Raw genomic sequence first — 27793 nt, 5'->3', positions numbered from 1 at the left:
TGTAAATTAAAAGTCGGTAGCCCCAAGCCCAGTACATGAGCTTCAAAACATAGTTCAACCCCGACATAAAACTAGGGCAAGGCCATACGGGAATAGCAGCTTCCCCATGGTTGCAGAGATCTAAGAACGACGGGTGCACCTGCTATGGAAGTCCAGGTGAAAGAAGCAATGGAGCAAAGGCTAATAATACGGAGGAGGCCAGACCCAAATATGTAAAGTCACAAACAGCATGCACACAGATTTGGTCTCCAAACCTCAAAATACCTAGGCCTGAGATAGTGCTTATTTAAGAATAAGTAAGTAGAAGCCCTGCCTCACAAAGCAAGAAACTGCATATTAGTCCCAAGATGATAATTCATATACGGTTTGGAAAAAGTGATTCTTGAAGGACTGAGTGGCTTCACCACAGAGAGCTCCTCGAGAAGCTGAGCCTTACCTCTCCTTCCAGGGTGAAGCTGGGCGGGTTAAGAGGGGCGACTCTTGGGTTTCCTGTGAGAAGGGATGACATCTGTCCAGGTGGCAACGAGGACAGTTTGGAGGGGCCAGTTTGGAGTGAGGAGTGTGTGAAAGGGGATGGGAAAGGGGTCTCTGCCCTCTTCTTCTTTGCCTGAACTCTCACTCCTCACAAGTCTCCCAACACAGAAGATCTGAACCATACTCCCACACACAATCTGTTCTGTGTCTCCGTTACAGTTCTCCTGTACTCTCCTGTGAGTTCCCAAAGGCCAGTGTCTCCACCTAGCCCAGCACTGGGCACTCAGCAAAGGGCAGGAGAAATTACTCATTTGCGACAAGACTGTGAGGACGATGAGGAACATATTGGTAGGAGTGGGGATGGGGGTTTAAGGAGGATGGGCCTGTCAGGCTGGGTCTGTGGAGTGAGGGAATGGAATGGTGAGAGGAGGACAGGTGAAAGAGTGGTAGGAAACAGTGGGTCGGGGGCAGTGTGGGAGAGGAGGCTAGGATTAGTGGGAGAGAGCAGGACAGGGTCAGAGGTCACTGGGAACACAGGCCAGGAATCACAGGGGGACAGAAGTCAACAGGGAAAGGAAGATGAAGGGTCAGTAGCAGAAGTATGATCAGTGGTCACTGGCAGCGAAGGTCAGAGGTCGTCGGAATAGAGCAGGTCGAGGTGTGTGTTACCTGCCTACGAGGCGGTGGTTTGTGGGGCATCTTCGAAGAAGCAGGAAGCACCTCAACACTTGGAGCGCCTACAAAACGCTCCCCCGCCTGAGGACAAGAGGTTTGTCCGTCCCCTCAATCATGCACAGGAAATCCGGATTCTCTTTCACTTCAATTCCCAGTCTCAGGGGCTCTTTGGGGACACCCGACGTTGTGGGTCCCCGCGCCCTCGCAGAATGGAATCGGCTCCTCCCTGACGCGGTTACCCAGCAACTAACCTGCAGCCAAGGCGCAGGCGCCTCTGATGCCTCCTCCCTGCTCGAGGGGAAGGCGGGGCTGGGCGCGCGGGGAACCACCCGCTCCACTAAGCCCCGCCCCCTAAGGCCAGACTACCGGCTGCCGCGCCTTTCGGAACTCCCGCATGTGGGAGGGGCTAGTGAGCCCAGACGCCGCCTCCTCATGAATAATGCAGGATCAGGCGGTGTCCCGGACCCGGAAGTGGAGTTGCAGAGTCACGGCAGTGGCTGAGCTGCTGACAGGAGGCGGCGGCGGAGGTGGAGGCGAGGCAAGACCTGCGGCTCTGCAGGGCCACGGTCGCTGTAGCGCTAGGCAAGCTGACGGAGCCACGCCGGCCTCAGCCCACCTGCAAACCTCCCGCCTCGTGCCCACCCTCCATCTGCCCGACTGGTCCGGGGCGGCCTAGTCTGCACCACCGACCCGGCTCCTGGGGCCGCCGCCCCGCGCGGTCCCGTCGGCGTCCCTGGCCGCGCCCGACCCCCGGCCCCCTAGCCCACCGGCACCATGATGGAGGAGATCGACCGGTTCCAGGTGCCCACCGCGCACTCGGAGATGCAGCCGCTGGTGAGGGGGCGGGCGGCGGGCAGGCCAGGGCCGGGAGGGGACGCTACCTGAGGGGGAGGGAGGGAGTCAAGCCTTGGGGACTGTGCGGAGGGGGCGCCTCGGATGGAGTAGAGAGCCGTGAAAACGCATCGCCGGGGGAGGGGGACTTGCAGGACTAGAAAACCGTGGGAGGATACGTGGGATGACAGCAAAGGAGCCTGTAAGGGCGGAGAGCACTGCCAGCGGAGGCAGGCCAAGGGAGTTACGGGGAGCGCCGTCGGATGGAACCGAGCGGGGGCACAATGGTGCACACCATTAGTGGAGGGAGGCCCATAGCGGGGAAAGGAAGGGAACTGTCTTGGGGCACCGTCGGTGGTAGGCCCAGGGGGCTGGGATGAGAGGTAGGGAGGCATTTAGACCTAGAGGCCTGTGATGCTCAGAGCGGGGGAGGGGGCCAGGAGCAGGCTGTCTGAGGGACTGGAATAGGTTTGTAGAGGAGGAGGGGCCTCCCCTCCAGTTCACTGGCTATGGATGGGAACGCAGGGCCTGGGCAGAGGACGAGTGGAGACAGGGGGTCCATGCAGGACCCGGGAATCTCGTTCTTCTCCGGAAGAGAGTGCAGTCAATCTAGCCGGGAAGGAAAGAGCTCGGTGGCGAGATGGAGAATCCGGAGCGCACATGAGAGCTGGGGAACCGGCAGGAGAGGGGGCGGGGCCGCACTGGAGCCGCCTGTGCCCACCGGTTCGGAAGAGCCTCCAGCATCCTAGGCCTACGTGCTTGGAGTCCTTGCTGGGCGCCGATCCTGCCTCCTGTCCGCGGTCCCGGAGTCAGGGAAGAATGATGTCATCGCTGCCGGCGCGGAGGGGATGGAAGGGGGAGGGCGATGCACGGAGGCCGGCCTAGGGGAGACCATACCCATTGGCCACCGTCCCGGGGCGTCTACCTGACTGGCTTGCACATCCGCCGGGCGAGAAACGCCGAGGCCTGGCGGCGGCGTCTTTCCAACTAAAAGAAGGAAAGGGAGAAGGGAGGGAGTGCCCGGCTCTGTTCGCTTTGCTTTTCCTTCTCCTTTCCCCCTTGGAGCCCAGGTGGGAGCTGGAAGGAGGCAAGGCAGGCCAGGAACCTGAAGGTGTGGATGCCCTATTCTATGAGCTCAGCTAGAGCTGAGCAGAGCTCTCCAGGTCTTGAAGCTCTGGGGTTCCCTAACCCTCTTCCTTCTGTGTTAAGCGGAGGTGAGGAACAGGTTCTACCCTTGGGACCCCCGCCCCTGGCTGACAGATGTGCTTTGTGGTTTTCTGAGCAAGTAATCTCTCCATTACAGCAGCCAAGACAGACCTTGGCAGGGACCCATGACCAACTCTAAGCCACACCTTTTGGGGGATGGTAGAGAGAATCATCAGAGGCCACCTAGCCGGAGATGTGTCTTTTTTCCCCTTTTGTGACTACTTAGTTCTAGAAGCCCGAACAGAGAAGCTTTACAGAAGTGTAATATTAAACTGGGGAGAGAGATGCTGCTGGACTTTTTTCCTAGCCTGATGCCATCATTGGGTTATTTGGGGGCCAGAAAATCCTGGTTGAGAAGTCTGTCCCATGAACTTGAAGAACTTTGGGCTGGGCTAAGAGAACACTCCTTTCTGAATTATCTTTCCAGCCAACCTGGCTTGTCTAACTAGATTGCCCTTCCAGTTGTATGTATCTAATCAAGAATCAAAAGGGAGGGCAGATGAAGGAGAAGGTCCAAGTGAATGAGAAGAAAGCAATGAGTTGGTTCTTGCCTCCCATCTGGAGTTCCTAAGGAGAGAGGCAATAACTGTCCATGGAGAGGGGAGAAGGAAGGGGTCACCAGGTTCTCTCAGCTGTCCCTGATGCCTCTGTTTTTGCCTGAAGTTTTCAACGATGGTTTGAGTGAGTAGTGTCCTCAGAAGACTCCTGGGCTGCTTCTGATCTGTGTGGCTCTGAAGTAGAAGTGCTTACGGCAAGGAGGCACTTATCAGAAAAGCTGTGACCGCCTTCAGACCCTTTTCTTGAAGGCTAAAGGAGCCCTTCTCTGCAAGAGGATACTTTGTTGAGGTTGAATGAGAGCCTTATGGAAGTAGCAATACAGTCATCTGCCATTTGGGGGTCATAGCCATTGCCCTGCAGATCTCTGCCTCTCTACCACTGTTCCCAGGTCAAAGTCTAGAGGATCCCCAGAGCTCCTTAAATGCTCTTTGTATTATTGAGACCAGCAGAATCTTGTGTGGAGTTTCCCCAAGAGTCTTCATTTCGGGGCATAAGGAATCAAGGTGGCATACTGCAGAAGAGAAGAGCAAAGTGGCCCTTTAGGGGTGTTTGGGTAGACCTTAAAAACCAGGGTCTTGGGGATTCCCTGGTGGCGCAGTGGTTGAGAGTCCACCTGCCAATGCAGAGGACACGGGTTCGTGACCCGGTCCGGGAAGATCCCACATGGCGCAGAGCGGCTGGGCCCGTGAGCCATGGCCGCTGAGCCTGCGCGTCCGGAGCCTATGCTCTGCAACAGGAGAGACCACAACAGTGAGAGGCCCGGGTACCGTAAAAACAAAAAACAAAAAATGAAAAACCAGGGTCTCAGACTGTGACCTATTTCGTTTTTTGCCATTATTTATTAAGACCTCTAGGAAATCTCTCTTCTCTGGACTCAGTTTCCCAGTTATGAAATGAAGACAAACTATTTCTTTAAAGATTAAACAATAGCTCCTCACTCTTCCAAAGAATATCATAGTGACCTGATATCATTGATTCAGCAAATTCATTCACCAAATATTTATTGAGCATCAGCTCTGTTCCAGGTACTATACTAGGTATTGGGGACACAGTGGTTAGCAGCATAGGGACAGACATAGCCCTGCCTCCTGGAGCTCACAGTTTAGCAGAAGTTATTGTTCTTGTTCACCCTCTCAGTGTGAGTCCCTCTGAGGGCAGAGGCGGGGCTGTCTCCTTAAGCCCTAAGGGAAACAAGGCAGTGCTTGTGTTGGTATCATTGCCCCTTTCTGGACCAAGCTGTACCGATAGTGGCCTGTCACATGGGCTTGATCATCAAATAACACTCTCCTACCCATAGTGGTTGGAAGAATCCAGAGGCCATTCCTTACTTGGAGAGATGAACTCTAGGTGGAAAACATCTTTTTTTAAATTTACTTGAAAGAGAAACTTGCACTTGAAAAGGAGGCCTAGGGGAGCGGCAGCAGCTAGGAGAGAAGGCACAGCCAGCAGATCTGGGTGTTTCCAAGGTGCTAATTTAAGCATAGTTCTCAGCTAGTGGGAGGAAGAGGAAGAGATCCCTGCTCTGTTGTTGCTGCTGCTGTTGCCACAGCTGCACGGAGCCTCCTGTCTGGGGTGGAGTTTGCCTGAAGGGAGTTGCCTCCCTACTTTCCTCATCACACCAATTATTTAATTGGCCTGGCTGCATCGCAGCAGCTGAACCAGGCCTGGGCCTATCCCTGAGAGCTCCCCAAGGTCTCTTTCTGTCTCCTTATGAAAGGAATGAGAGCTCCTCTGGGAGACCTAGTCCCTGGGTTCCACTTCTCCTGTGTCTATCTCCTACAATCCTGAGTGTTTCGGAGCACAGATTTTTGCAAAGACAGGGATAGGCGCACCTTGTATGTCAGTTCTATGGCCAAGCCACACACCTTATTGATCTAGGGAAGCTCCCAGCTGTCCAAGGCTCTCTGTTGAGCAATTGTGTTGAATTTGGGCTATTGTTTGTATGAGCAGCAGGGATAGGCTCTCTGGCCCTACTGTCTGTCTGCTGGGCTGGTTGGTACAGCCTCACAGTCTATGTCTTCTCTTTGGCTGTAATGGAGAGGAAGAGATTTGGTGGTGGGGGGGAAAAAGCATATGGCACCGGACAGGGTCTCTGTGCTCTTGAGAGAAATACTAGTCTGGCCTCACTGAAACCCAGGTTATCTGTTAAATCAGTTGTATAGTTCACGAGCATATGCTCAGTTCCAGGTACTTTACAGATAAAGATATGTGAGATCTCTCCAGGGGGTGGCCAGGAGAAAGATGGGCTCAAATGGCTACGGGAAGGTTTTAGATACATGTTAGGAAAGAGTGGTGATCACTGTAGGGCATTCCTAGGAAAGAGTGTCACCTTGCTTGGGAGAAGATAAGGAAAGCTGAGGTTCTGACTCTTTGACCACGTAAGCTTGGAAAGGAATTTCAGACTCCTCCTGACTCCTTGCACTCAGGGATGGAGATGGTCAAGACATTAATTTAGTGAGTGGGTCATAGCAGCTCCTGAAAGTGGCAGAGGGAACATTGTAAAGCTAGCAAGAAGCCACTATGGAAAATTGACCTACATGTATTCTGTGGTCTGGGAGCCTTAAGTCATCTCCTTGTAGTAAAATGACTCTTCAGTTTTAAGAGTGGATTCTCCTAATGGTCCATGTAACTCATGACCCAGTAGCATTTCTCAGGTTCTAGGAAGAGGCGTACCATTCTCTCTCTTCCTATATTGCAAAGTGAGGATCAGGTTTGCTCAGGCCTCCAGCTCCTCCCTTATTGCTCATCTCCTCAGTCAACAAACACTAAGAACCTACTTTCTGCTAACTGTTGTGCTGAGCTCAATACCACAGCCTCTTGCTCCAGGGATGGATATACACAGTCAAGACAGGGTGATGAGCACTGTAAGAAGTAAGAACCAGGTCCAGCAGTGCCGAAGAAAAACAGTAAGGCCTTTCATCAAGTAGTCAGGGAAGGCTTCACAGAGGAGACATTGCTGAACTGGCTCTTAGAAGAGGACTAGAAACTTGGCAGACCAATAAGAGGAGGTGAGGACAAGAGTTCCAGGCAAAGGGCATAGAGGCAGAACCGAAAGGGTGCATTTGAGTGAATAAAGTGTTATAGTTAAGGAAATAACATGATCAAATTTGAGTTTAGGACTATCATTCCAGGAGTGGTTGAGAGGTTGGAAAACTAATATGAAGGTGGGTATAATAATAATCTAGGCAAGAGATGACAAAGGCCTACACTAAAGCAGAAAGGGAGAGGGGACATATGTACAGAGACTAATAAAGTGGAATAGGCAGGATGTGGTACCTGTTTGGAGGTGGGGTGGAGAGGTAGGGAGTCCAGAATGACTCCCAGGTTTCTGGCATGTATGTCTGGATGGCAAGAGGTACCATCACCACCCCAGGAAATTTGAGGGGGTCTGTATACCTCTTGGCTTCAGGGACTGCTTATATGGGAGAAGGCTGCTGTTTTCCTTTGCTCTGCTTCTAAAGCCGCAATCTTGGGGTTATTGAAAAACCGAAGAGCGGAGTGAAACTAGCCCCACAGCCTCAAAAGGATGCTAAGTGTGCCCATCTGCCAGTGAATACTTTTCCTCTGTAACCAGCTTTGATGAATGCAAGTGAATTGGTGGCAGTGAGGAGCCATGGTAGGTTGTCCCCCCCACACCCCGCCCCCCGCCCCGCAGCACTTTGATAAAGGAAAAATAACATCCTTTGTTGGCTGAGAGAGTGTTTCTGTTGCAGTTTCTGGCCTTGCTTTTACCATCATTCTGGTCAAACCTATGGTTTTCTGGCTGATTGGTTGAGCTGGGCCCTTTCACTGATTTCTTCTAGAACGGATATATGAGTTACTGCTTTACTTGCAAGAGTCAGAATGGAAAAGGACATGTACCTCCCTTCTCTGAGACCAGCCTGGAAAGCTGCACTTGGTGTAGAAACAGCACCCAGGGTGCTATCTTCCAGGCAAGGTGTGCCAAGGGAGCAGGCTTCTGGGTTGAGATCGCTCAGGGGTGACTTGGCTTCTCAGATGCCCCAAGTGTAGCCGCTGCAGGGAGGCACATGGTACCAGGAGGCTACCTGACTCCATGTCAGCTGAGAGTCAAGCTGAGTCATTTCCAACCCCCAACTGCCTGCTGCCCTTGACTGACTATAGCTCAGAGTGAACAGAGATGGAAAACAGAGCCTTTCTCACTTGAACCTGATTAGCTTCAGGGACCCTCCACCCTCCTTGTGAGGGCAGATGGAGCCTTGTGTCTGGAAAGGGGACATGGGAGACTCAGCTTCCTGGCTTAGCCGCTTCATGCTTTCCAGCAGACCCTGGGAGAACTGGTGCAGGGAGCCCCAGAGGAGGCAGGAAGCGGAGAATCAGGCTCAGGGCAGCTACCCAGAGGTGCTGGTTGAAGGAAACAAGAGGCGTGGCTCAGCAGGCTCGCAAGTCATTGTTTTCTTAGGAGACTCTGGTGGGAATCTGGCCGTCTGGGCGGAGAAAGGAAGGCAGGAAGCAGGCAGAGCTGGAGCCAGCTGTGGATCTGGCTCTGCTCTGGAGTTCAGAAATTGGCACAGGACCCATCAGCCTCGCTGCGGGGCAGCCGAGTGAACTCCTGGGCTCTAGGGAGTGAGAAGGTTGTCTAGGAAGAAGGCCCAGAGGGTCTGGGCTGGGGAACAGGTAGATGGGGGCTAGTAGGAGATCCCTCTGGATTTTACATTCTTAGGAGCCAGTTCAAGCAAATATGTACTTGAATTTGTTGTTGTTATTCAGAGATGTCAAACTGAGGATCAGATGGCTGTGTTTCTTGAGGGTGAATTTTAAGTTTCTGTGATGATGATGATGTATGTGACTGTGTACACAAGTAAGAGGGGACTAATGGCCATAAAGAATGTTCTCTGAATGACCATTCTAGCCCTGGGAAGTATTAAGTATGACAAGAAGCCACACCCAGGCAGAAATGAGCCCAGCTACTGTGGTTCTTGTCCTGGTTTTGCCTGTTTTCATCACCAGACTCTTGGCTGTCATAACCAAAGTCCACCCCATCTATCTATTTATAACAATACCTGAAGGGGTACTTTAACTAAGTTTTAGTGAATTAACTGCACCCAAACTATGGAGTGAGAACCATATATATTTTACTATGTAGTTAACTTAAACATAATTATGTACAAGCTATAAATGATTTATAGTTCCCATATTAATTCCCAATTTTATCCTTATAAAGGAATTAGCGAAGCTCTCAGTCAAGCATGGTTCAGACCAGCATTTCCTATAGTATATTCTTAGGAATATTGGTCCTTTGAGATACTTTATGGGGGGAAAAAAGTACCTATAGACAAATTCCTTTGGGAAACCCTATAACTCCATCCTATCATAATGTTTACTAGCATTTTAAAGACTCTGAGAAGCCCTGCAATAAAGAAATCTTTCCAGCTTTGTTTAATCCAGTGTTTCTCAAACTTACAGAACTATGGAACCTTTTTTCATGTTACATCTATTAACGTCTTACAGAACCATTGTGTTTCATGCAATACTCTTTGGGAAACTCTGACTTAGAAATTAGTCTCTCTTCTGATCAGGTCTAGATTTCTATTCTTCCCAGCTCTTTTGAGCCTATTTTATAACCCACGCCATTTTGCCCTATGCTAGTTTCTAATGGGATGTTGCTGCTTTGTGTCAGGGTCTGAACTTGTTGCCATCAGTAGGAAGTTCTTAGTGGACTTTGGCAGGTGCAGAAGCAAAGATTTTTGCTTCTGACCAAACGAGGTCAGGTGCTTCATTTTTCTCAAGACAATGCTAAGGGGGGTTTACTTCCCAAGTCCCTCTACTAAACACTGCTTTGGTGAAATCAGCATTTTCACCATTAACTTTTCTTTTTTTTTTTTTTTTGACAGCTTCATTGAGATGTAATTCATATACTGTACACTTTACCCATTTCGTATTTTACTTTTAATCCTGGTGCGGCTGCTTCATGCCTCAGTTCTATTCACCCCTTATGCCAATGCCCATTGATCAGTAATGGCTGCCTGGAGCACGTGTTAAGGTAGATCCTGAGGCTGAGTCCTGGTTTAATGAGAAACAATGACATGGTTGAGTTTCCATGTCTGCCATAGTCTTCAGTGGGGGAAACATCAGTTCTAGGCTTCTGCTTGCCATCCTTGCAGCCCTGAATCATCATAGTTATCCTAGGCAAAGAACACAGGAAAAGAAGTCTCTTGGAGATGTTAGCCAGCTTAGCAATCTGTTTCACTGAGGTTTGAAGTCTTAGGATATGGTTCTTTAAGAAATGAATGGAGAAAACTGAACTTTCCTCCCCTGATTTTCAGCGTGGGTTTTTGAAATATTGACTTGATATAAAGTAAATAATCCTTTGGAAACAGGCCATGTAAGAGGGAAGAACCTTGACTCTGCTGAGCAGATAAGAGGGGAAAAGAGGCAGATTCATAAAGAGATCTCATAAATATCTCATAAGGTGTTGGCCATGCTTAAGATGAAACTATAAGCCCTTGGCTAAAGGAGCAAGAAGAAGGAGTAGGCTACAAGAGGAGATCCTTAAGCCAGCAGTTCCTGGCGAGGAAAAGGCCCTACTGTGGGCTATACAGCCTTAGCACTCTTTTTCCCAGGCTAAACGCTTTGCTTTTTCCTTCCACCATTTTCCTGGAGTCTGGTTTCCAAATCCCTAGTCATCCTGGCTTCTCTAGTGGGTACTTTTGAGTTTCTCACCCCTGGAAGTAAACACAGCCCTCTCCATGTGATCTGACCAGTACAGATTACGGTGGGGCTGCCACTATCCAAAATATTGATATTGTACATCCATTATCGTCAGTCGAGGTTTCATGATCATATTTAGTAGCTGTACATATTGTTATATTGAACTCAGGACACATATGAAATAGGATAGCCCTTTGCCTTAGCAATGTAGAATCAAAGCAAGAACCTGGAGTGACATCTTGGTCTAGGCTGGCTGCTAATACAGTTAAGAGTCCACTGGGGCTAGTGAGGTGATGGTTTCATATTTAGTGGAAACTCTACCACATGTGTGTAATGTGACTCTTATTTTCAGAGATGTAGCTGGCTGAATTCAGCAATGTGGAATTTAAATAGGAATCAGGCTAAGGCTGTGTGAGTGGGTAGACTACGGCAGACCTTCAAAGAGAGCTAGTGCTTATGTGGACAGATGCTTAATGGAAGTCTACTATGTGACACAGACACCAGACAAGCTAATGTGCTATTAGGCTACATTAATAGAAATTTGGAATTCAGGTCCTAGGAGGTGATAGTCCTACTCTGCACTGGTCAGTGCCATCTAAAGTCCTGCATTTTGTGCTGATGTCATTATTCAAAAGATGGAAGGACTAGAATGATGAAAGAGTCAAAACCATGTCCTGTGAGAATAGTTGGAAGAACTGAGGCTGTTCAGCCTGCAAAAACAAAACAAAACAAAATAAAAACAACAACAGTCTTAGAAAAAACATTTTAACGTTTTCAAATGCCTAAAGGACTGGAGCTAAGAAAGGAAAGATGGTTAGACTTCACATTATCTGTGGCTTCACAGGGAGGAACCAGGGCAGTTAGGTGGGAGTGTGGACATGCTTCTATCTTTGGACTCCATTGCCTCTCGTTTCCTGTGGTAGCAGTTCCTAAACTGGGCCAAAGGCCAGGCACCTAGAAGACCCATTGCTCTTTGCAAAATGCCACAGTCTTTGTAAAGCAGGAGCTAGGAACAACATTCTAGCAATAAACATGGCTCTGTTAAGTATGTGCAATATATACATGCCCCAAAAAATTCATTGTGGGGGCTTCCCTGGTGGCGCAGTGGTTGAGAGTCCGCCTGCCGATGCAGGGGACATGGGTTCGTGCCCCGGTCCGGGAAGATCCCACATGCTGCGGAGCGGCTGGGCCCGTGAGCCATGGCCGCTGAGCCTGTACATCCGGAGCCTGTGCTCCGCAGCAGGAGAGGCCACAACAGTGAGAGGCCTGTGTACCGAAAAAAAAAAAAAAATTCGTTGTGGAACTTAGTATGAGCAACACTTTGCTAGTTTTCTGTTAGTATGTGTTTGCTAATCTTTCCTATTTTTCAAGGCCAATCACAAAAATGCCCCATTCTTCATGCATCCTTCCTTTTCCTTCACTAAGGTGTGAACTCTCCATTCTACCTGTCTTGTGACCTTAATACATTGTCTCTGTGTGAAGTTAATGGATGCAGTTGTCTTATCCTTATCTTAAATTTCTTTCTAAGGTAGATGCAAAGATGTTTCCAAAGCACCTGAACTCCACCTTGTGCAATAGATTGGGAAAATAATTTTTGCCTATTTTACAGATATGCAAGCAGAATTCCACAAAGATAAATAGGCTTGGCCATTGTCCAGCTGGAGGTTGGCATGGCCTAGACTAAAACCCAGGTATCCTGATTCCCAAGCCCATGATATTTCCCTCACAATCTGGGACTTAATTTCAGTTCTTCTGCATCAACTTAAATTTCTCCACTGGCTTTTGAGGCATCTACACTAGGTGTTTGCCCTTCCAGGTGGCCATACGTTCTACCATTCATGCCAACTTTCTTCCTGGTAGGTCCAGCCAGGCCCTTCACCTCTTCTCACCTATTGGCATCTTGAGGCCTCCTCTTAACTATTCTCTCCCCTCTTCTACTCTGCCTATTCCACTCCTACCCATTCTTCAAAGGTCCATATAAACTCCCCTTCTCCAGGAAGCCTTCTCTGACTATCCTAGTGAGTTCTCAACCAAGCCCAAAAGCCTCTATAACCTGTGGCATATAACTTGATACATATGATATCCTGATTTGGAGTGTCCACTTTGATGTGTTGTGTTGTAAGTCTCATCACCCCAACTCCTCTTTTAACTCCTTGGCAGATAGCTTCTGCTCCCAAAGCTCACAGTCTGACAAAGAAGAAACTTGCTCTCATGAAACAGAACTACAGAAGACTACAGCTGCATCCTTTAAAAATGAGAAAAAGAGAGGGGAGGAGGTGATTCAAAAGAGGGGAGCAGAAGAGACCCAGAGGGGGATGACTAGGCGGGAGTTCGTTAGCAGAGCAGAAGGTACATGTGGGGAATTGTGGGAGAGTCAGGGGGATACATGGATTGAGGCACTCATTTATTACTCAGAAAATATCTTTTGAGCATCTGATATATGCAAGACATTATACCAGACACAAGGAATAATATGATAAATAAAGCAAACATGGTCCCTGCCTTTATGAACTGGCAATCCAGTGGGAAAGAAAGATACTAAACAAATAAAGCGCACAAACAAAATTACAATGACAAACTATGACAAGTGATAGAAAAGACATGAGAGAGAATAATAAAGCCTCCCATCTTAGATTGGGGATGTCAGGCAAGGCTCCTATGAGAAAGTGATATTTGAGCTCAGACCACAGGGTGAGAAAGAGCTTGAGTGCTCTGACAAGGAGGGACTTGCTCCTTGCTCCCAGAAGTGGGGTGGGGGCTCCCAGCTGAGTTTGCAGTCTGAGTCCCTTATAAACTGGCCTTTCTCCGTCGTCTCCCTTTGCACCATGAGGTCAGCTTTGAGGAGAGAAAGACGCAGGAGAACATGGGAGAGCCAATCCAGCCGCTCTCCTGTTGGTAGCACAGCCGGTGATTGTGCTGCCCACTTTGCTGTGAGGCTGGAAAAGCTGTTAATAGAGTTGTGATGTGTAATATTTAGTGAGCAAAACACTTAGCTCTGCTGATGAAGAACTCCTACCTGGATCTTCCACCACTGGATGACTTGCACACATCCTCCTGGAGATGAAAAAATATATATATCTGGAGCTTAGAGGGAGGCAAGAGTGCCACCCTGGATGTCCTGTTCTTTGTGTGGCCGGCATGGGGTTCACGTTCTCCTTATCACAAAAACCAAATGCTACAAGCTGTTCTGTCCAGGAGCAGGCCTACTTCTGGTGGGAAAGCCAGCAGTCACATTGGCATGTAAATTGCAGCAGCTGGTGAGAGGGGCCTCCACTGGGCCTCCTGCAAATCCCAGAGGGGTTCCCTGAGGGTTTCAGCTTCCAGAAAGTCCTCTTTGCTCTCAGCGGGCCTGCTGCTTCCAGCCCTGGCTCAGAGGAGATCATAAGCTTAGAGAAAGGCCAAGTGGGGATAATGATGTAGGGAGGCGGTGGTGGCTAATAAGTAGTTTGAGGAAAAAGAGGGAAAATTACATGGAGTCAAGGAGGGAGACCAAATTGGGGGATGGTAGAAAACATTGGCACCAAATGGAACCAGTCAGCCCTCAGGGTTTGCTCATCTATCAGCCTCCTTATCAACTTCCTGATGGAACTTCATGTTTCAGATCCTTCATTCGCCAGGGGCTGAGCTACAGCAGCCAGGTAGTCTTAGGGAACTCTCATGAGGGGAATTGGTCTGAGTACCCTTGAGGGGGGTGCAGAGATCAGGGAGAGCTAGTGAAGGACATGGGCCCCAGGGCAGGAGCTATGCACAGCCTTGGTAGGAAGTCAGCTGGGTACATTCTAGCTCTAGCCCTTTTGTTATGACCTTTGGCCAGGCTCCTAATCTTTCAGACTGTTTATTTTATTTATTTATTTTATAAATAAAGAAGATCATGTACATGAAAATGAACTGCAAATTACTGTATCATTTCTGATCTAAAAGTTGATGGTGATTAAGGGGTTGGTGATTTCCGTTTTTTGCATGTGATTCCCAAGGAGCTCTTACAGGAGAGGGTGAGAAAGTGGTTTATTCTACTTATCACCAAATGAGAAGAGTCCTTGGCCTCCTTGACAGGGCCCTGATCAGGCCGGGCTAGAGATGGAAGTGCTCTGTGTTCCCATTGATTCCCAGAGGGGGTTCCATTGAGTGGGCCTGGGCTGGAGGAGGCCCTGCACATCCCAGCCACGGCTATTGCAGAGTCCTGTTGGTAGAGTAGACCTTCCTGGAGAACCCCACTACTGAGGCTAGTGGAGGATGTCCTGCTGCTGTTTCCGCTCTCAAAGACCAACTCTCAGGGCTCAAGAAACATTTGAACAAGTCCACGTTGCAACTACTCTTCCCACAGGTCTGTGGGCTAGAGAAGGAGGCAGTTTCCTGTCTGCAGACCTTCTTCAAAATTTTAAAACATTTTGTCATGGAAAATTTCAAACACATATAAAGTAGAGAAAAAAGTAAAATGAACCACTCAACTTAAATAACTATCAACCTAGGGCTAATCTTATTTCACCTGTACCCACCCACTGGATTACTCTGAATAATTATTTCATCTATAGTCCTCTATCTCCTGTATTTCTGCAAAGTGGTAATTAAAGTTCAAGGTCTGATCAGATTTTTTTTTTTTTTTTTGCGGTACACGGGCCTCTCACTGTTGTGGCCTCTCCCGTTGCAGAGCACAGGCTCCGGACGTGCAGGCCCAGCGGCCATGGCTCACAGGCCCAGCAGCTCCGCAGCATGTGGGATCTTGCCGGACCGGGGCACGAACCTTTGTCCCCTGCATCGGCAGGCGGACTCTCAACCACTGTGCCACCAGTGAAGCCCCTGATCAGATTTTGATTCAACATTTTTGTGAAGGATCCTTCCAAGGTGGTGCTTTGTATTTCCTATTGCATCATGTCAGGAGGCACAGGACACATGGTTGTCCTACTTTTTGTGTTGTTCAGATTGATTAGTTGTGTAGTTCGCCTGATCCCTCCATCAGCCTTTCACATAATGCTTTTAGCAGCCATTGATGGCTATCGCCTCAGTCCATTCTTTCTTTTTTTCTAAATTTATTTTTATTCAAGTATAGTTAATTTATAATGTTTTAATTTCTGCTGTACAGCAAAGTGATTCAGATATCTATCTATCTATCTATCTATCTATATATATATATACTTTTTCAAATTCTTTTCCATTATGGTTTACTGCATGATATTGAATATAGTTCCCTGTGCTATGCAGTAGGACCTTGTTGTTTATCCATTCTATATAAAATAGTTTGCATCTGCTAATCCCAAACTCCTAATCCATCCCTCCCCCACCTCTCCTCCCCTTTGGCAACCACAAGTCTGTTCTGTCTGTGACTCAGTCCATTATTTCATCAGGAATTTCCTTCACATTTGGACAAGAGAGAACCCCTGTCGATTCTCTGCCTTTGTCCCCAGAGATATTACAGATATCACTAGCCCTTTCTTTCTTTCTTTTTTTTTTTTTGCGGTACACGGGCCTCTCACTGCTGTGGCCTCTCTCGTTGCGGAGCACAGGCTCTGGACACACAGGCTCAGCGGCCATGGCTCACGGGCCCAGCCGCTCCGTGGCATGTGGGACGAACCCGTGTCCCCTGCATCGGCAGGCGGACTCTCAACCACTGTGCCACCAGGGAAGCCCAGCCCTTTCTTTTTTAGGTACACTTTTTGTACCACTGCCCTTACCCTATTCCATCATTTCCTTCCTTATCAACCCAAGATGGCCCTAGGATGTCTTTAGACCACATGTACCCAACCCGCTTCAGAGTGGACCTGGGTTCTGAGGGGAGGGTCCTTACTTGGAGTGTGTTCTCACTGAGGCAGCACTGTTTTTCCTTATGAAGCTCCTAGGTCTGAGCTCTGTGAATCCTGTGAGGGCCACACTTGGCCATGCTGGAGAGTAGAGGCAGTTCCAGTCTCTTCCTCCCCTGGGAGATTGTTCAGCAGGAGCTGGGTTGATTTTACCTTCCCAGGGATTTCTGAGCAGCCTTCTTCTATGCTGAGGAGGGTCTTTCTCACTTGTTTCCTGAACTTCCTGCCCCAGCCTGGGCTCTGGCAGGCACCCAAGCCTGGTTTCCTGTTTAGCCCGACTGTGGGCCGGGAGAGGCAGGAGGAGGGGTTGGATGGGCAGCTCCAGCACTCTTAGGCCCTTTCTCTTTCCAACCAAGTTCAAAAACTTCTGAGGGCTAGAACACGACCACCACCTTCTGGGACTTCTAGCATTCCTGTTCTGCCCAGTGTCTTCACTCCCAGTGTCTCTCCTCACACAGGAGAGACTGGAAAGACTTTGCACTTCTAAGTGTGTATATGCCCCAAGCAAACACTGCAAGCCCCACGGGTACTGTGAGCCAGCTAACCAGAAAGGCACACAGAACTTGAGAGCTGCTTCCTGCCAACCTGAACCCACCCCTGGGCCCTGCCCCTGCCCCCAGGAGTGCTGCACCGCCACCACCCAGCCTAATAGCTATTAGTCCCTCAGTCATTATGTCCAATGCAAAGGAGCATCTGATAGTGCAGGGAAGCTGAGAATTGGAGGCTGGCTACGCAGCAGCCAGAAAACATTAGCTTTGTAGTGACAGCCCATTTACCCAGTATAGAATTTCTGATGAGTCTCACAGCCCTGGTTGCCCCATTCACATTCTTCCTGTCTAGTTCTTCCTTGGGCAGTGAGGATCTAGAGGGACTCATTCTGTCTTGGGAAGAGACCTGCTGCAGAGTACTTCTTTGCTCCTTTCTCCCGGATGGCTGCAGCAGGAATTGTGTAAAGCCCTATCCTTTTCATCCCCATGAAAGGAAATATCAGAGGAAAGCATTGCCAGGTAGCAAGGATGTCCAATACAGCATGTTACATCTTAACACCTTCCCCCTTGTTCTTACTATGAAGACTCAAATCTTTAACATGGCCTACAAGGCCTTGTGTGGTCTGGCTCCTGCCTTCCTCTCCAGCTGATCTCATACCCCATGACCGCACCCAACCTCACTGGCTTTTCCTCCATTTCTCTGATGTCCTAGACTCCCTTCTGATTTAGAACCTTTGCTCATGTTGTTCCTTCTGCCTGAAATGCCTTTCCTGCACCTTCTGCCTTTTTTTTTGGTTACTCTTACGCACCCTTCAGATCTTAGCTCAGCTATAATTTCATCACAGAGGGCTTCTCTTGACCTCTAGACTTGGTCAATGGCCTTCTCCTTATTTCGCTTTTTACACTTATAACTTTACATATGTTTGTATGATTATTCTGTTCACATGGGTCCTTATGAAGACCAAGTTTCATGAAGGCAGAGATCATATCTATTTTTATTTCCCTTTATGTCTCCTGTGCCTCACAGTTTTCCTTAACATATAGTAAACATTCACTAGATATCTGTTGAATGAAAGGCTGAATGAACAAATGAATGAATAAATAAATGGAGTCAATCTCCTCTCTTTTATTTGGTAACGCCATGTCATATCTGACTATCATATTCAATCATATACACCCTACAGACTGGTGTCCTGCTTTTTATGAGTACTGTGTGTCTGCTGCCAGACAGACATTTAATTTCATCCTTTCAACAGTATGAAGAAGGTATACCCTTAATCTTCAGAGAAGGCAAGTGAGACCCAAAGTCACACAGTTAATTCGTGCCAAAGCCCTGTTTCAAGCCCAGGTGTGTGGAGTCAAAGCCCATGCTCTTAACCATAACACTACACTGCCCCCTTTTGGCAGTTTGGAGAGTTGTCACTGAGCACCTTCTGTCACTGGGACCTGGTTAATTTCAACCCTAAACCCATACTTTGGAACTTAAAGCCCCAAGAAGCCATAATCCAGTTCCAACCCTCCTGCTTTTGGGCCAGACTGTGGAAAGACATAGGGATGGGAATTTAAGCTGGTCTTCCCAGTGTCCCGGGGTACAGGTGTCTTAAGGTCTGTCTCCTATCTGTTTTCCATGTGCTCTTTGTAGCCTCCAGGGCTTAATGCAGTGTCCTGTTTTGGAGAGCTGAAGGGCAGCTGTTGAAATGGCCTGATTGGCCATGTCCTGGGAAGTAAAGCATGGCCTGATTAAGATCCTAGGAAAGGTCATTGAGAGGCGGAGAGCTTGTCTCTTTGTGATTTAGTCACTAAAGATAGAGCTCTGGAAATTGGCTTCAAAGCTTTCCTGGGAAATTCAGACTCAGTAAGGGGGCAATACCTCTTGCTGCTGATTAGAAAATCTCAAGTTAGTTAGTATCCCAAGCTCCCTTTGGTGGCAAAGGAAATTGGGACTGATGAATACTTTAGACTAGATGGAAACCAAGTAAATGAGGAGAGAACAACATAAAACAAAAAAGAGCTACCATTTGCTATAGGTGTCAGGCATTCTGCAAAGTGTTTTATATAGGGCTGGCCAAAAAGTTCGTTTGGGTTTTTCCATGACATCTTACTTACGAAAAACCCAAATGAACCAACCCAATACATACATTATTTCATTTAATTCTAACACTGGCCTGGAAAGTAAAGGGATATTAAGAAAGGTAACTTGCCAAAGCTCATACAGCCAGCTGGCCTTACAACCATATAATCCAGGTCTTCTGACTTCAAAACCTGAGTATCCCCTATACCCCTTTGGTGAGAATGTACATTATCACAGCCTCTCTGGAAAGAAAACTGGCAACATAATGTGTGCATGCCCACTGACCCCCTCAGCAGTTCTACTTCTAGGAATGTATTAAACTGAAGAAATAGACAAGTGTATAAAGACTCCCCCCCTCCAAGTTACTATAATAGTTACAAATAAATATATATAATATTATAACATTATAGTAGTTATAATAGCTGCAACATTATAATAGCAAAGGGGAAAAAGAAAAGAAAGCAAACAACATAAATCTCCATCAGTGGGGACTGATTAAATAAATCATGGTACATCTACCCCACAGCATACATGCAGGCCAGCCTTGTGAAAGAGGAGGTAAGATCTAACATGGATTGGCATGAAAAGATGTTCAAGATATATATTTTTATTTTGGTAAAATGCATATAACATAAAAGTTAACATTTTCACATACATTTGGAATATGGATGATCTGATTCATCTATGTTTAAATTTATAAATACAATTATACATTTTAAAAGTCTAAAAATATGCAATAAACTGGTAACAGTTCTGACTTAACAGGAGAACTTTCACATTCTTCTATGTATTTGAATTTGTTATAACAAACCAACATTATTTTTTCTCTAATCATTTTTTCCCCATCTTAGGAAACAAATGGTGAAAAATGATTTTCTTTCTACTGTATCATGCCTACCCAGGAGATTAGCTCTTGCCTCATTCCCACATTCTCCAATCAGGTATGCATACCAACAAATTGGTGAGAAAAATTGGCTATGGAAATGCTGCCAGATACCTATATGCCACTTGTCTGGCCAATCTTGTCCCTGCTGGGCACCTCCATCTTTCACTGGCCATACTTGACTCATTTCTTTTCACTTCCTTCTCAAGTTCTGCAGAACCCTCAGGATTTGGGAGGCTGGGCATTTCTTTGGGAAGAGAAAGACATCCACATTGATCAGATACATTCCTGTCTCTTATCTCCTGTTTAGACATGTGCAGTCTCACCTTCACCATAAAAGAGAAGCATGGGGACAAAATCACTCTCACATCCCCCAAGATAAAGACATGATCACTGATGTGTCAACCTTCTGAGTGGTTCTCTTTGGCTTCTGGCCTTCCTCCCATTAGTGTTGCCGCTCATTGTGATGTGGTTTTCAGTATGGCCTTTTTATGTGGTAAAGTAGGAAAGGGGTCAGGAAACTTGGGATGAAGCCCTTGCTAGGGGACTTAAGGGAAGCTGCTCAGCGTTACATGGTATCAGCTTTTTTTTCTATCAAATTGGGATAAATAATAGACACTGGATTTTTAGGGCAGTGAAAATATTATGTGTGATACCATAGTGATGGGTACATGTCATTTTACATTTGTTCAAACCCATAGAATGTACAACACCAAGAGTGAAACATAATGTAAACTATGGATTTTGGGTGATTATGATATATCAATAGAGGTTCATCAATTGTAACAAATGTACAGACATACCTCAGAGATATTGTGGGTTTGGTTCCAGACCACTGCAATAAAGCGAAGGTTGCAATAAAGTGAGTTACACAGGTTTTTTTTGATTTCCAGTGCATATAAAAGTTATGTTTACACTACACTGTAGTCTGTTAAGTGTGCAATACCATTATGTCTTAAAAAAAAACAATGTGCATACTTTAGTTAAGAATACTTTATTGCTAAAAAATGCTAACCACCATCTGAGCCTTCAGCAAGTCGTAAGATTTTTGCTGGTGGAGGATTTGCTTTGATGTTGGTGGCTACTGACTGATCCGTGTGGTGGCTACTGAAGGTTGGGGTGACTGTGGAAGTTTCTTAAAATAAGACAACAAAGAATTTGCTGCATTGATGGACTCTTCCTTTCATGAAAAATTTCTCCAAAGCATGCAATGCTGTTTGATAATATTTTACCCACAGTAGAACTTCTTTCAAGATTGGAGTTAACTTCTCAAGTCCTGCCACTGCTTTATCAACTAAGTTTATGTAACATTCTAAGTTCTTTATTATGTCAACAATCTTCACAGCATCTTCACCCGGAGTAGATTTCATCTCAAGAAACCACTTTCTTTGCTCATCCATAAGAAGCACCTCCTCATCCATTAAAGCTTTACCATGAGATTGCAGCAATTCCGTCATATCTTCAAGTCCCACTTCTAATTCTAGTTCTCTTGTTATTTCCTCCACATCTGCAGTTACTTTGTCCACTGAAATCTTGAACCCCTCAAAGTCATCCATGAGGGTTGGAATCAGCTTCTTCCAAACTCCTGTTAATATTAATATTTTTACCTCTTCCCATGAATCAAATGTTCTTAATGGCATCTAGAATGGTTAATCCTTTCTAGAAGATTTCAACTGACTTTGTCCAGATTCATCAGAGGAATCACTCTCTATGGCAACTATAGCCTTACAAAATGTATTTCTTAAATAATAAGACTTGAAAGTCAAAATTACTCCTTGAGGGCTTCCCTGGTGGTGCAGTGGTTGAGAGCCCGCCGGCCAATGCAGGAGACGCAGGTTCGTGCCCCAGTCCGGGAAGATCCCACATGCCGCGGAGCAGCTGGGCCCGTGAGCCATGGCCGCTGAGCCTGCACGTCTGGAGCCTGTGGTCCACAACGGGAGAGGCCACAACAGTGAGAGGCCCGTGTACCGAAAAAAAAAAAAAAATTACTCCTTGATCCATGGACTGCAGAATGGATGTTGTGTTAGCAGGCATGAAAACAACGTTAATTTCATTGTAATACATCTCCATCAGAGAGCTCTTGGGTGACCAGGTACAATGTCAATGAGCAGTATTTTTCTTCTTTTTTTTTTTTTTTGCCATACAGTGCAGCTTGTGGGATTTTAGTTCCCTGACCAAGGATTGAACCCTGGGCTGTTGGCAGTGAGAGCACAGATCCCTAACCACTCGACCACCAGGAAATTCCTGAGCAGTAATATTCTGAAAGGAACCTTTTTTCCTAAGTAGTAGGTCTCAACAGTGGGCTGAAAATATTCAGTAAACCATGTTGTAAACAGATGTGCTGGCATCCAGGTTTTGTTGTTCCATTTATAGAGCACAGGCAGAGTAGATTTAGCATAATTCTTTTTTTTTTTTTCGCAGTACGCGTGCCTCTCACTGCTGTGGCCTCTCCTGCTGCGGAGCACAGGCTCTGGATGCGCAGGCTCAGCGGCCATGGCTCACGGGCCCAGCCGCTCCGCGGCACGCAGGATCCTCCCGGACCGGGGCACGATCCCATGTCCCCCGCATTGGCAGGCGGACTCCCAACCACTGTGCCACCAGGGAAGCCCAATTTAGCATAATTCTTAAGGGCCCTTGGATTTTCAGAATGGTAAATGAGCACTGGCTTCAACTTAAAGTCACCAGCTGCGTTAGCCCCTAACAGGAGAGTCAGCCTGTCCTATGAAGTTTTAAAGCCAAGCATTGACTTCTCCTCTTTAGCTATGAAAGTCCTAGATGGCATCTTCTTCCAATATGACTGTTACATTTACATTGAAAATCTGTTGTTTAGTGTAGCCACCTTCATTAATTATCTTAGCTAGATCTTCTGGATGCTTTACTGCAGCTTCTACATCAGCACTTGCTGCTTCACCTTGTACTTTTATGTTCTAGAGATGGCTTCTTCCCTTAAACCTCATGAACCAGCCTCTGCTATCTTCAAACATTTCTTCTGCAGCTTCTTCACCTCTCTCAGCCTTCACGGAATTGAAAAGAGTTAGGGCCTTGCTCTGGACTAGGCTTTGGCTTAAGGGAATGTTGTGGTTGGTTTAATCTTCTGTCCACACCACTAAAGCTTTCTTCATATCATCAAAAAGGCTATTTCACTTTCCTATCATTTTTGTGTTCACTGGAGTAGCACTTTTAATTTCCTTCAAGAACTTTTTCTTTGCATTCACAACTTGCCTGTTTGGGGCAAGAGGCCTAGTTTTCAGCCTATCTTGGCTTTTGACAACCTTCCTCACTAAGCTTAATCTTTTCCAGTTTTTCAGTTAAAGTGAGAGACATCCGACTTTTCCTTCCACTTAAACACTTAGAGGTCATTGTAGGGTTATTAATTGGCCTAATTTCAATATTATTGTAACTCAGGGAATAGGGAGGCCTGAGGAAAGGGAAAGAGATGGGAATGGCCAGTTGGTGGAGCAGTCAGCATACTACATTTATTAAGTTCATGATCTTATATGGGTATAGTTTGTGGTGCCCCAAAACAATTACATTAATAACATTAAAGATCACTAATCACAGATCACCATAATAAATATAATAATAATGGAAGTGTTTGAAGTACTGTGAGAATTACCAAAATGTGATACAGAGACATGAAGTGAACGAATGCTGTTGGAAAAATGGTGCCAATAGACTGGCCTGATGCAAGGTTACCACAAACCTTCAATTTGTAAAAAATGCAATATCTGCGAAGCACAATAAAAGTGGTAAGCCTGTATCATGCTAGTGGGGATGTTGATAAAGGGGGAGACTGCATATGTGGGAGCAGGGGGTGTATGGGAAATCTCTGTACCTTCCCCTCAATTTTGCTGTGAACCTGAAACTGCTCTTAAAAAATATTAATAATAATAACAATATAAAGATGCTGTTTTCTATCTCTTAGGATTGTCAGAGACTAAATGAGATAATATTTAGGGAAAAGCTTTGAAAGCATAAGTGCAATACAAACATAAAGATCTGTATTTTTCTGAATTTAACCTTTTCTGATTTGCATTATAAACCCTTAAGGCAAGAAACATGTCTCTAAATCTGTTTGCTATGATATAGCAACTTAATAGGGAGATAGGAGAGATACTGAACAATCTGGAAAGGTCACTTCATTCTTAAACAACCTGAGGAAGGGGGAGGGCAGAGGAGAGTAGAGGCTCATTTTCTGTCTTAACTGCTTTTGTATTAATTTTCCCCATTGAACATGTATTACTTTTGTAAGTTATAGAAACCAATATAGTTTTGTTAATGGCTTAAAATGATACACTAGTTAGGACTAGAGACAGAAATTGGAAGGCATCTGCATATAGGGCTGACAGCTGGAGCAAAGGATTTAGAAAGAAGAGCAATTGGAGAAGCAATTGGATGAGCAGTTGGAGAAGCAGCCAGATTGGCAAAACGTTGTTACAACTATTGAATGTCAGGTCAAGGAGTTTTTAAGTGATGGGAGCCATTGAAGACTCTTGAACCAGGGAATACTGTAATCAGAGCAGTGTTTAATTCCCAGAAGAGTAATTTAAGAGCACTGCACAGGGTAAGTTGGAGGAAGGAGAGACACGTTGGGGTAATGAGTGAGTCAGGGCCACCACTGCAGTGGGCCTGGAATAAGATGATAAGGACCTGAAGCAGGATGTTGGCTGAGAGAAGGCTTAAAAAAAAAAAAAAAGATAAATGTTAGATATTTTGAAGAAAGTGCTACCATAGGTTCATGATTAGCTTGCCAGAAAGATAAAGGGAAAAGAAGTGGGTCAAAATGACCCCGTAGGCTGGTCAAAAAGAGACAGGAGCCAACTTGAAAGAGCTCCCAGTGGTCAAAGCTGGAACAATTTGAGTAACAAAATAAATAACAATTACATTGGATTATAACCACCCACAGGGACATAAATGTATATTAATCCATACTGATAAAAATAAATGATTGAATAAATAAATAAACTGGGGAGAAGGGACAAATCTTCCTTGCAGAAGAATTCCAATTTTTATGTATAGAAAAGCTTATAAAAATTTAAAGTTTACATTTATTTATAGAAAGAATGAGGGAAATTTTTAAATTACCATTAGAACATCATAGTAATAATTGTTGCTAGCAGGATCCACTGATTGCTAAAAACTAGGGGATGAAACTTTAAGGAAAAACAAGATATTTGCATAGCCTATAAGAATCTCTCCCAAAATATGTATTACTTACTGTGGTAGTTTTAACATATGTCCACATATTCTTTGATCCTCCCCCCTCTAGGAACTGGAACTTAATTCCCCTTTCCTTGAGTGTGGCCTGGATTAATGACTAGCTTACAACTAATAGAATACAGTCAGAATAAAAGAAAAATTGTAACTTTATAGTGGAGAAATCTGGCAAACACCACCCTAAGTGATTAGTTAACATCACTAGCAATAAGTCATGTTCCCTCTGATATGTTGTGATGAGGACACATCACTTATGTGGTATTCTTCCCAGAAACCCATAACCTCAGTCTAATCATGAGAAAACAGCAGACAAATCTTAATTGAGGGAACATTCTAGAAAATACCTGACCAGTATGCCTCAAAAGTCAAGGTCCTGAAAGTCAAGAAATGACTGAGAAACTCAGGTGACCATGGAGACATGTCGATGAAATGCAATATGGATCCTGGTACAGAAAAAGGGATATCAATGGAAAAACTGGAGAAATTGCATAGAGTCTGTAGTTTAGTGAATAGTATTGATTTGATCAATGTACCATGGTTCTGTAAGATGCTAACATTAGGAGAAGCTGGGTCAAGGGCATACAAGGACTCTCTGCACTGTCTTCATAACTCTTCTATAAATATAAAATTATTTCAAAATAAAAAAATTTTGAAATGACCGCTTATTTTTTGAGTTTAGTTTACTGGGAAAGTGGTTGTGTCATTAACAAAATAAAGATAATTAAAAAAGGAAGAACTAGGCTTGGGGGAGGAGTATGACATCAGAAGTAGTAGGCAGTTGGAAGTGTGGGCCTGGAGCTTAGGAGAGCAGTCAGAGATAGAGATATAGATTTGAGAGTAGAACCCAGAGAGATATTACTTGAAATAATAAGTTTATGTTACTATTATATTTCCACATTTCAGGAGAGACCATGTAGAAAGAGAGCCAGTGGCCTTACTGAGAAGAACATCTATGTCCGGAGCATGAGAGGAGGAACCATTGGAAGGGTTGTCAAAACAGGGATAGAATGTTTTCATAAAAGCCAAGAGAAAACAGAATTTCTAGAAAGACCTGGTCAGCACTGCCCAATGATACTGAAAGGTGGTGGAAGATCACCTGAGAAAAGACCATTGGGTTTTAACTAGGAAGTCAGTGTCAGAAGAGCAGGCATGGAGAGGTGAGGTGGTGGGGTGGGATAGATAGGAATCAAATGGCTGCGACCCCGACAGTGAGAGAGCAGGCTCAGCCAGGCAGATGGACTTGTGTGGGTGACAAGAGGAAGAAGCCCCTGGAGGAGAGTGGGATACTCCAGGGCAGAGAGGCAGAAAGTGCTGGCCAGAGCAAGTGGGCCAGAGGGCTGGGGCCCAAAGCTCAAGGAGAGGAGAGGACCTTGACCAGAAGGAAGCCCCTGCCATCTCCTGGCTGCAGAACTCAGGCTAAAAGCTAGAAGCCCTGGACCAAGGACTGCTTTTTACCTTTTTGAGCTAGACAGCCATTCTCTTTCCCAAGACCCAGCTTATCCCCCGGGGGGCCTAGAAAGTTAGACCAGACAAGAAATGAAGTAAACTGAACTTATTCATCTTCTCTTCAGCTTTTATCTGAGATGGAGAATAATCTGTGTTTTTTAATTAGGCATTAAATAGTATTACAGAATGATTTCTCTGAGGGTGTATGACTGCTTACCATGTGTTAGGGCCTGTGGTAAGCACTTTATATACATTATCCCATTTAATCCTTCCAACAACCCTGTGAGGTGGGTACTATTATTTTCCCCATGTTAAAGATGAAAAACAGGCCCAGAGATGTTAGAAATTTGATCAAGACCACACAGATAAGTAAATGGCAGAGGCAGAACTTACCCATGATCTTAACCACTGCACTATACTGCTCTTATCAAGACTCACATGTGTGTGCACATGTACACAGACACACACACACACATACACACACACACAAGAATCCAGGCTGTATGCCAGGAGGTTAACACAGGATATAGCTCTGGATGGTAGGATTGAGGGTGATGACTTTTTTCTTCTTCTTTTCTGCTTATCTGGACTTTTTACAATGACCATGAATTCCTCTTGAATTCAGAAAAAGAAAGAAATACTTTATTTTATTTATTTAAGTTTCGGTGCTCTTTGCCAAATTTCTGTAATGTCCATGATGGAAACAAAGCAGGTGCATTCTGCACAAGTGCAGACAAAGAAGACTCTACCTCTTCTGCAGCATACAGGCTCTGCAGTGACAGTACAGAGAATCTGGCATCTGTGTATGTGTGTGCATGTGTGAACGGAGTGTGTGCAGCAGCCGCTGAGGTGAAGGGAGGAGCTGCTGAGCCGTCTGAGGATGTGTCACATGGAGAACTCTCTCCCTTCCCTATGGTCACCTTGTCCCTGAGCCAGGCTCGTTTACTCCTGAGCTTCCACAGGGACTGGGAGATAGTTTTTCACACACACCGATATCCTCAAACTCACCTCTTGTTGAAAAGCTGGCCAGGGAGTCAGGCTGCTGGCGTGAAGCCCAGGCTGTAGCTATAGAGGGTGATTAGAGTCATTCTGAAACTACTTCAGGCCGTGTGGGCCATGGGTCCAAGCAGGCAGCTGGTATCAGGGGTGAGCAGAGAGGAGCCAGGGACATTTAAGTTCTGCATTAATTGGCAGGCAGGGCTCTTGTCCAAAGCCAACAAGGTCTTCAGGTGGAGGCAGTTCAGAACCCTGGATAGCTCCTAAAGGAGCCCAGTCCTGGGCTTCCCTGGTGGCACAGTGGTTAAGAATCCGCCTGCCAATGCAGGGAACACGGGTTCAAGCCCTGTTCCTGGAACATCCCACATGCCGTGGAGCAGCTAAGCCCGTGCACCGCACCACAACCACTGAGCCTGCTCTCTAGAGCCTGTGCACCACAACTACTGAAGCCTGTGCACTTAGAGCCCATGCTCTGCAACAAGGG

At 46.2% G+C, this 27793-nt stretch overlaps 2 protein-coding genes across 5 annotated transcripts in view; one reads left to right on the top strand and one right to left on the bottom strand.

Annotated features, from left to right (window-relative positions):
- The window catches only part of DNAI1 (dynein axonemal intermediate chain 1), a 60841-nt gene extending 59440 nt beyond the window's left edge, over positions 1–1401 (bottom strand). The window contains exon 1 of the mRNA XM_032635024.1: positions 1144–1401. Within this exon, the coding sequence (XP_032490915.1) occupies positions 1144–1173 (30 nt within the window). The 5' untranslated portion in view covers positions 1174–1401. The remainder of the gene's footprint in view (positions 1–1143) is intronic.
- A 230-nt stretch (positions 1402–1631) lies between these two features.
- FAM219A (family with sequence similarity 219 member A) overlaps positions 1632–27793 on the top strand; it is a 55284-nt gene continuing 29122 nt past the window's right edge. The window contains exon 1 of one of the 4 annotated variants that reach the window (XM_032635867.1): positions 1632–1983. In XM_032635867.1, coding sequence (XP_032491758.1) covers positions 1924–1983 — 60 coding nt within the window. In that variant the 5' untranslated portion in view covers positions 1632–1923. The remainder of the gene's footprint in view (positions 1984–27793) is intronic. The other 3 variants (XM_032635864.1, XM_032635866.1, XM_032635865.1) reach the window with 3 other exon arrangements.

Source organism: Phocoena sinus, chromosome 6, assembly GCF_008692025.1.
Source record: "Phocoena sinus isolate mPhoSin1 chromosome 6, mPhoSin1.pri, whole genome shotgun sequence".
NCBI lineage: Eukaryota > Metazoa > Chordata > Mammalia > Artiodactyla > Phocoenidae > Phocoena > Phocoena sinus.
The sequence above is the reverse complement of the archived record's forward strand: the minus strand, read 5'-3'. Positions and strand labels throughout refer to the sequence as shown.